Below are 9,653 nucleotides of genomic sequence, written 5' to 3'. Positions count from 1 at the left end.
TACTCAGTAACAGCTAGTAACTGACAGTAGCACTATGCTTTTTGTATTACTTCTTGTCTGGTGCTTCACAGCAGACAGCTGCTGAATGCTAAATAGCCATTTCACTACTGTGGTCATCAGGGAGCCCTCCGTCCCCGCTGCCACAGCTCCAGAGAGAAAGACAAAAATCAAGAGCCCTTGGAAAGGCACAGAAGAGCACCGAGCACTGCCGGTGTGACATTGCGGTACACTTGCAATCCAGGGCCAGAGCAAGTTCATTTAGAACCAACCATTCCAAAACAAACTGTCATTAATTAGTAATCTCCAAAGGCAATCCTCCCTCCTTGGTGCCTCTCGCTATTTCCTCATCTCCCCAGCTAGCAGCAAAAACATTCCCGATTGCATCAGTTTTGATTACTCTTTAGATGAGGAGATTCTCCTTTGGCTAACCAGCATTATACCCTCTGCAGCCACTAGGATTGCAGCCTTTGTCATTTGAAGAACATTAGCAATCCTAGAAGATTTGAGTACTGCGTGAAAGAAGGTGCTTGGCATGAGCTTTGGCAAGATCAAGAGCCATTCTTGCACAATATTTCCCCCTTGCTTCCTCATGCCAGGGCTTCAGCTGTTGTATATTAACATTGGTCCCCTTGGGGAGGTAGTCCTCCGTTTTCACCTAGCACTCCTAGATTTAGGAGGCAAAAGCAGAACACCAAGAAGTGTGTGTATGTGTGTGCGTGTGTGTGTGCACGTGCGTATGTGTTCAGGGTGGGGGGAAACAGCAGCAAAACTACACAAAACCTTTTGGAAAGAGGAAGTCTAAGCAGCACTACAGTCTAGTCAGGTAGGTGGTTTATTGGAACCAGCTATTCCCACCAGAAGGATGTGGTAACATTCATTCCAAAGATGATTCAATCAAGCTTCCTCAATTGTAAGTTCATGTTCAGTTGCTTCTTCAATATTTTTAAGTTGGCGGAGCACCCATTCTCTTTGCTTCTTCTTCTGTTGTGGAGAAGAAAATATTATTTAGCCAACCTAATCCACTCAGATGTCACATTTAAAAACAAAACAAATGCCACAAGCACATTAGGAATAAATCCAACTAGATTTGGGGCAAAGATTTCTATTTATTTATTTACATTTTTATTTTTAAGCTAAGAAGTCTTTATTAGCAGAGCAGGTAGGTTTTCTGCGAGTTTCTAGGCTCCCCTCCACCCCCAACACACATGAACAAAGCAGTAAAACTACACTAAAATAGCAACAGAATTCAATGACTTCACACTGATACAACAGCTTTAGATTAATTTTGCTCTCTCCTCTTCCTTTCTATGGGTTTTCCACAGAGCCCTTGGCAATAACTGAAGCTGTAGGAATTTGAGCTCTCACACATCACAAAAAAGAAAAACAAAGACCCCTGTAAAGTCTATTAAGCTAAGCTTTCCCCAGAAAACCCTGAGCTGACCAAAGAACTTCACCCAAGATATCATTTGCAACAATTTAGGAGGCTTTTTTTTAAAAAAAGACCACCGCTACCAAACAAAGAAGAGCACTTCCAAAGGAATTAAACAAGGAAAGGAGTGTAGATCATTTCTTAAATGCTAACATGCCAAGTTCAAGTTTGTTAAAGCTAAAACACTGATTTCTTCCCATACTTAAGCTTCTCTTAAGAAAAAAAAAAAAAAAGTGTATTTTTGCACCAGCATACATGACTGGTCACACAGGTTCACAGGGTGAGGCAGATGCTGCTTTTGAAAACAGCATTCCACCCACTCTGTGACTCGGACTGATACCACGACTAGGACTGATACCACACAGCCAGCTGGTTAGACCCAAGCCATACATTAATGCTCTGTGGATACTCATACTGCTAAAGTGCTGGGAGATGTTCTGTTAGACATGCCCATACTACTAGAAAGGTCTAAATAGACTCAGCATTGTAGGAAGTAGCTTAGCTATTTTATAACATTGGGAATGTAATTACCACAAGAGCTTTATCAATTCTCTTCTTTTTGGCTTTTGCTATTGGGGGATCTTTTATCCCTGGTATTCCAGTAACCAGCCACGAAAGTCCATGCTTGGGAGTTGCTGCAGCCTCCTCAATTGCTTCAGAGGGGACTTCAGTTTCCGCTTCATTTTCTGCAGGAGGGACACCCTTATTGCTTGGTTCTTCAGCTGATTCATCTGAGGCCAGCACCGTTGAAAGTCTCCTTCTAGGAAGCACAGCCCAAGAGCTTTGGCTTCTCTCTTCACTCAACTCTTGTGAGTCAAATACTTTTGAGAGCCTTTTTGGGGACACAGCGTGAGGGAAGTATGCATCAACGCGTACTGATGATAACTGAGCTAGTGATCTGCTGAGAGACGATTTTGGCATTGGGGATCCATAAACTCTCTTACTGGCATCTTGGTCCTTGATTGACTGATTTGTCAAGTCCATTAGAGACGGCATCGTTCTCGAGAGCATCGAGTCCACTGGAGTGCTGTGTTTCACCATTCTTTTCTTCAGGGATCTTTTAATGTTTAGAAAGGAATCTTCTTCCTCTGACATGTCCAAGTCAAGTTTGTTGTCTTAAGAAAATAAGAGAGAAAACTGGAATCTCTCACTTTGTGAACACTGACACAAGTGTAAGATACCTAACTAATCAAACAACAAATCCAACATATTCCTGTTCCCATTGTGACAGTCTGTCTTTACATGAAATTTAAAGTTCATGTAAATCAGTGTTCTTCAAGGGTTTAAGAGTCATACTGAAAACTGAACACTAAAGGACAGCTTGCCACACACTTACTCCTACGCCAGCCCTCTGCATGTAGAGCTCCCCATACACTAAGGCTTCTTTTTTTAAGCAGTTAACTGCAACTTCATTAAGACAGTGCTTTCTCCTTCAGGACATAGAGGTAATGTGCTTTTGGGGTTGCAGCTGCTACTACTGGCTAGGTAAATAACTGCTGCATGCAGGAAGGATTAGCATAGTGTAGCAGAAGTGAAAGTCTTTTGAAAAGGATGAGCGAGGACATTCTGGACTCAGGCAAGCATCTCTTACTAAAATTTCCCTTTAATTTCCTTAAAGAGGGCGATCACAAGCCTCTCCTTCCCTCCCACTTGCTCACTGTTTGACTTCATTCTTATGCTGGCCCTGAACTTGATCCTAATGCAACTGTTTTACGCGCAAACCCCCTTTCAACTGGATCTACAACACCAGCAAGGTGGTTGTTTTGTTAAAGTGTCTGCTGCCCCCCTTAAGAAACAGAACTTGACTTCCTGTAAGTGAAGATAACCAAGAAATATATCCTGTTATATAGATATAGTTAAAATAAATATCTTAATTGGGTGGCCAATTAAGTATCACGAGTAATTGTTGAGCTCCTAAAGCTCACAAAGGAGGTAATAGCTTGTGAGCTTATTCAAAAGCCCATGGAGCAAAGGCCCTTGGCAGAGAGGGGGGCAGACAGAGACATTTGCTGGAGTCAAAGGCCTCAGGTCTCCACGCCTCAGAAATGACTTGCACCTGTGCAGGCTCTATGAGTGTAGCAGAGTTTCACACCCACTTTGTATTTCCAGAGAACACAGAGCAAAGAAAATAAAGAATTAAGACCCTTTAAGCACTTCAACACAGCAAAACAGTCTGTTCATAGTCAGGGAGTGGGTGGGAGGGAGAAGAGAGGAGGAAAAGAAAGAAAGAGGGGAAAAAAAATTTTTATTAGTTTCTTCCAAACAGCCATTTCACCTTTTCCCACTCCTTAATAGAGACAGCTTGTGTGATGCCTTATAAGCAGCACTTCCAACCCAGAGACACTACTTTTTCTTCAAAAGACTTCTCTATCCCTGTTTTGCCAGGTTGACTTAATTTAGTCATTACTATAAGAGCTTACTAGCAGTAAGCTTGTATGAATAATATTAGAGGGAAGCAGTATAAGAAGTTTTTTTGTTTTTTTTTTTTTTTTTTTTTTTAATTTGAAAACATTTCTCAGCTGGACATTTTAATGCCTCACCTTTATTCACTAATGAAAAGCTTAAGTATTCGGTCAAAAAGCTACTTTTGCTTTTAAAGTTCATTTCTTAAGGAGACTTAAGAAAGTCTCCTAACAAGGCTTCTGCCAGTAACAATAAAATGCCTTTTTCCTTTTCACACCTCTTTTTGCACTGCAGAATACATGCATGCCAAGAACAGATTTTTTCAGTTCAGCTGTTTTAATAAGACCATTACAGATAAAAGAGGGGAAAAGTCTAAAACAACAACAAAAAAAAGTAAACATTTAAGAATATCAGAATCTACATTTAGAGAACATATCTTGTAGCAACTTCGACAAAACGGAACAGCCTTACCACTTCTGCTAGGACCTCCTGATGTTTCTCGCTGATCTCCTAAGTCTCAGGTGCTCTGGTTTCAGGTGCTACTTGCATTTTTAAAGCCCTCACAGCTTCCCAGCACCCTTTGCTGCACAGAGTCCCTGACTCTCACATTTAGCATCTCTGTAGGACTTCCATGAGGAGTGTTGCTAACTGAGCGAGCTATTAAATAGAAGTCTAGGATGAAGTAATCATTATAGATTTTCATATCTAAAAGCTATGTTTATTGCTATTTAGTCTCTGCTGTTTGCTACTTACTGCAGTCGTAGAAAGGTATCTGGTGTCTTTTGGCTTCACATAGCTGCTTACAGCATATTGAGGGTCTGTCCCAAGACCACTATTGATATAGTGTATCTGTTCCCATTCTGATTTTGTTTTCTTTACCCTAAATAAAAATGAGAAAACAAACGCTAAATCTACCATGAAAAAATTTCTTCTTTTAAGAAATGATGGTAGTCAGAATAAACTGACATTTATTTTACTGTTTTGTGAATTTCACAGCATCTGCAGCTGATGATTGTGGCAACAACAACATTTTGTCTTGAAGCTAGTGGTGCCAAAATATCACCTCCTAGATGACAGTTGCACTGGTCTGAAACAGTTCAGGTGGAGGACTGCAGTCACCACCAAGAGGTGGTAGGACTAGACCACCTAAAGCTGGTCTGCACCCAGCACCACCGAATTGCCAGTCTGCTTCCCGGTGGAGGACAGTCAACAGCAGATGTAAAAAAAACAGATCTGAGAATCTGCACCTGTACAGATATTGGGGTAACCTCTCTCAATCAAACACAACCTGTGGATCTTTAAGATCTCAGCTGACCAGAAAGACCTAAAGTCACAGCTGACCTGAGGTTGCAGAGCTCGTTAAGCATGGCGGGGTGAAGGGCTGAGGTGATCTTACCAAGGTTTGAACCTGTGGTTCCAGCGAGTCTAGGCATTTTGAACCTAATCACAAACCACCCTCTCTTGCTGTATTAATAATTGTACTATGAATAGAGAATTAGAGCTACCAGTTGAATATTTAGGAATAACAGTCTGTCAGTATATGGGGTAAGTCGCTAGGTTTAAATTATGTGCCCCTAAGGACCTGAAAGAGAGCTTGAGAAATGGAGGCACTTTACAATCACATGGATTGCACAAGTAAACATCCTGGAAATAAATAGTCTGTCCAGGATAAGCTATTTATTTCCTGAACTCCCAGGAGAGGTCTCTACAGGAATATTTTGAGAACTAAACAAAAACTATTTTGAGATATTCGTGGCTGGGCAAAAAAAAAAAAAAAAAAAAAAAATCCCTGCAGTAAAAATCTCAGTCCTTTGTAAACACAGAAGAGGGTAGACCAGCCCTTACCTCATTTTGAATATTAGTAGTTAGCTTTCAAACTAGTGGCCTTGTGGCTTGGTGAGCAAAGCCACTAGGTCAGCGGCGCTGCACCTCGCAGAGCTCGGCAAGCCCGTGCCTTATATAGCACAGAGCGGGGAGCGATGCCTTGTCACAGTGTCGCAATGTTTGCGCCGTCCAGCCGTGTCAGTGGGACATATCATCGCCTCTCCTAGCAAGACAGTGATGCAAACAACGCCGGGCACTGTGAAACCCCACCAGAGCTTTTTCAGTGGCTTTGGGCACCACTGGTATTGTTTCACTGGATCCCATAAAAAAAAACTTCCTGGCCATGTCTTCAAGGCTTGAGGTTGCACTTTGCCCTCCCCTCTGTGTTTGCCTTCCCTTTCTAGTACATCCTTGTCCTGGCATCTCCTGGTTCACCAGCGCTGCTTGTAATTGCACCATGTTATGCCAAGCCTCCTGCCTCAGTGCCTTTCTTATGAGCCCCGTAAAAAAGACCTCCCTCTTTCCCTTGTAAAGCCTTTCCTTGCTGCTTGTTCCAGTTCCTGTTTGAACACTCTCAAGATGCAAATTAAGAGTTTTGCAAGTTGTTTTCTCTATTATCCATGGCTTCTCTTATGTCATACAGATTTAGTTTTTTATGAAGTGAAATTACAGGGGACAGGAAGGACGTAGCCATCCAGAGATCAAAGAAAAAAGAGTCCAAGGTAAATATAAGCATGCTAAGCTCAGCAAACCAGCTGCAGTGTTGATATTACCTTGGCCTTGATGTGTGCCCTAGAATAAAATACCCAGACTCAGACATGAGTGGTGTCTTGCATGCGTCTTGCTGATTTTTAAAAAAGAACACATGGCGTGTCTTTTCTTCACTCCTTTTCATTAAACATTCCCTTAATAAAATTACAGACCTATTGCAGTCTGTGGCATGGCCATCTTTCTCCTCTGTATTCACTGCTTCATATGTTGAAGCAATAACTCATGGATCTGGATCCAGTTGTTTGGTTTATGTTTATGTATCTTCTCTTTTACTGGACCATGCAAGATGGCACACAATTCCACCAAATTTATTTTGAAGTCTCCGTATATTTTATATCCAGCTTCCTGCTGCTTTATGTATATGGCTTGAAAGATTGTTTTATTGATCTCATTTTAGAAGATAACTTTATGTCCCATTCTAAATTGGTTCCAAAAATACAAAATCCACATAGGAAATGATTTAAATGTCTTCAGTGCATTCCCTTATGGAAAATATTAATTCTTAATATTCTTCCAAAACCAACAAAAGTGAGAAAAACAAGACAAAGCAGGGTTTTGTTCAAATTTCAACCCTTTAATTCCGATTCAGATGCGCATATTCACTTCAGAGATGTTGGAGTTTGTGACAACTAGCTGGCCTCATCTGGAAAACGACAAATCTGGAATTATTTATGAGTATACCAAGGAATAGGATACATTTCCCTTAGTGCTCTGCCCTAACCTGAGAAACCACCTCTCTTCAATTGCTGGTCCATTCACTGCTTAATTTCCAGCTCTGACGATGCTACCAACCAGCACTTTCCTGGAGGGAACTTTGTACATCGGCTGCTGAAGTGACCCTTAGTGCCTATGGTCCCTCACGTGCTATGTTGGATTGGACATGTAATTTTAGCTTACAAAGTCATCAGTCTTGCAAGTGTCCTAGCAGTTTTGAGCTAGGTGCAGTCTTGACTGCACAGCAGTGTTGTATTACTCTGAAGCCTGCGCTTCTTGCCACTCTGGCTACTATCCTGATGGTTTTTGATGTACAGGGTGATTCCACAGAGATTTTTATAACTGACGGTAGGAAAATGCACTGTTAAGTGCAGCTTGGCACACTGCCCTGACTGATGAACCATGGCTGGATGATCATTGGAGAAGCGAAGGAAGGAGGAGAGGTGATGATGGGGAAAAAAAGCACAGGAAAAAAAGACAGAGAAATGAAGAGAGGGAGACAAAGATTAAAATGTTTTCTGGAATTTACAGCCATACCAAAAGCATAAGTTAGAGGAAAGCCTAAAGGAATGAATGATAAAAAGGAAAAGATACAATAAGAAAGGAAATTGAACTGTATTTCCTAAATGATTTAAATGACTTAAGCCCAGATTATTTGTTGTTTATGGATAAAGATCCCGCTGAAATATAAATCCAGCTGAAACGTTCATAACTTCCTGTGTCAGTGTTTTGTGCACAGTCATGTCAAGTAGGAATGCTCCAAGAACGCTGGTCAGACTTTGTGTGTGTGTTTGGAAGGCATTTTGCTGAAACCTTGGATGCCAAAGATTATATGAATCCTTGGTTAAATAAGCTCTGTACTTCTCAATGCTTGAAAAGCACCTCAGTACATTTTAGCTCTTGCACCCCAAGAGCTTTAAAATTTGGGTCTTTTGGAAGACTTTTCTCAGTCAGTAGAAAGCTGAATTACATCACTATCATCTGCGAAACAAATGACATCACTTATATCAGTAGAAGGGAAACGGTACCCTTGTGTCTGCTGCAACAGCCTCCTTTTCAGCATAGCCGTCACTTTGACTTTTTTTTCTGGCCAGAAGCAAGGTCAGTATCTTTGGCTATGCTGTCCAGGAACAGACTTTAGTGTGATACAATTCCCACTCCAACTCCTGCCACAGGAGCATCTCACAAACAACCTGAAGGGGAGGCTTCAGCGAATTCGAGACAGATGGTTTGGTAGTTTCAAAAGCTACCGGAAATTAAAAAAAAAAAAAAAAAAAAAAAAAAAAAGCATCAAACCACCAACTCTGTACTAGCAGAATACAGAGTTGTGGCTTGTGTTTCAGGTTACATAGTTCCACATATTTTGGGTAGTGTACCCTGCTTTAGCAAAGACTGTCTAGCTGGACAGCAAATCTGATTTTGAGCACTCAGAAAGACAGACTTGATACCCTAATTAGGTTTTGTGGTGGCTGCTCAGGCTGCTCATTAAGTTAAAATATTTAAATGTTTTAATCTCCTTCTAGGTTAGTGATAGTTAGAAAATGAATGGGATTTGGGTCTTTGCCTCTGAATCATTGCAAATATTCTTAAGTGCTTTTAATTTAGACATTGAAGTTTCAAATTTTTCCTCTAGGTCCACCAATTGCAGAGAATTGAAGTTAGCATTCTACTAGCCATTTTTTTTCTGCTTTAATGTAGCATTAAGGCTGAGTAAATGAAAACCTTAAGGAGTGTACCTTTACCTGTGTGTTTTAGCTCACCTGGTGAGTATCAGAATTCAGAGGCAAGGACAGAAATCTTCAGCTCTCTGGCCTCTGCAGGGCCCAGCTTTCCCGTCAGATATAGCACTAAGCACCCATGTCAGAGGAGGATTGAGTTGTAAATATTTAAAGATGCTGCTATCTTCTAATCCGAAATCTTACAGGCATGAAAGTTTGTTGACTGTTTTGGTTAAACAAGTCTATAACATGCAAGTAGCCACTCTGAAAACATTCCAGGAAATGCCAAATTGAGAAAAGTCTCTCTTTTTTATCCAGAGGTCTGGCTGATTAATATTTGACTTCCAAAAGTCTAATTACTTCAGTAAAAAGCTAGGTACACTTTAATAGTCGGAGAGGTCATTAACCTTCATAAAATCAATGTGCCTCCATCTGCCTTTGTAATTGCGTCAATGATTCCTCTTCATTTTGCGCTTACCCCCTTCAGTCTTACCAGAATGCCACGATGTGCTCTATCTCCATGTTGTTTATTCACTAGACGGTGTCCTATACGCTTTCTACGTGTTTCTACACCCCAGAAGTCAATCTGAGTTAATATTCAACAGGGACCTTTCCTCAGTAACTTGCTGTGTGTTTTCTGATATGACTGCTCCTTTCTAATTATGTTGGCAGTGCTGCTGAGGAGCACAGAATATTATTGCCAAAGTTCAATAAACATACAGAGTAACTATAGAGTTTGGGGGAAAACAGTCGATGATGCTTTCATGACCTTTGGCAACAGTATGAGCACAGTT

At 41.0% G+C, this 9,653-nt stretch overlaps 1 protein-coding gene across 1 annotated transcript; it reads right to left on the bottom strand.

Moving 5' to 3' along the window:
• Positions 1–894: 894 nt before the first annotated feature.
• CCDC201 (coiled-coil domain containing 201) lies at positions 895–2,524 on the bottom strand. Its single transcript, XM_062568490.1, has 2 exons — positions 1,961–2,524; positions 895–981 (listed from the first exon to the last, which is right to left on the bottom strand). The coding sequence occupies exons 1-2, from the start codon at positions 2,522–2,524 to the stop codon at positions 895–897; spliced, it is 651 nt and encodes a 216-aa protein (XP_062424474.1).
• Positions 2,525–9,653: the final 7,129 nt, after the last annotated feature.

The sequence above is a fragment of the Rhea pennata genome, chromosome 2 (genome assembly GCF_028389875.1).
Source record: "Rhea pennata isolate bPtePen1 chromosome 2, bPtePen1.pri, whole genome shotgun sequence".
NCBI lineage: Eukaryota > Metazoa > Chordata > Aves > Rheiformes > Rheidae > Rhea > Rhea pennata.
This window is presented reverse-complemented; position numbering and strand designations above follow the sequence as displayed.

Bases quoted from the DNA above. Each gene is read 5' to 3' on its own strand.
- CCDC201 (XM_062568490.1), bottom strand. From the start codon at position 2,524: ATGTCAGAGGAAGAAGATTCCTTTCTAAACATTAAAAGATCCCTGAAG. The intron at 982-1,960 runs GTAATTACATTC...TCTCCACAACAG, and splicing joins GAATTGATAAAGCTCTTGTG to AAGAAGAAGCAAAGAGAATG.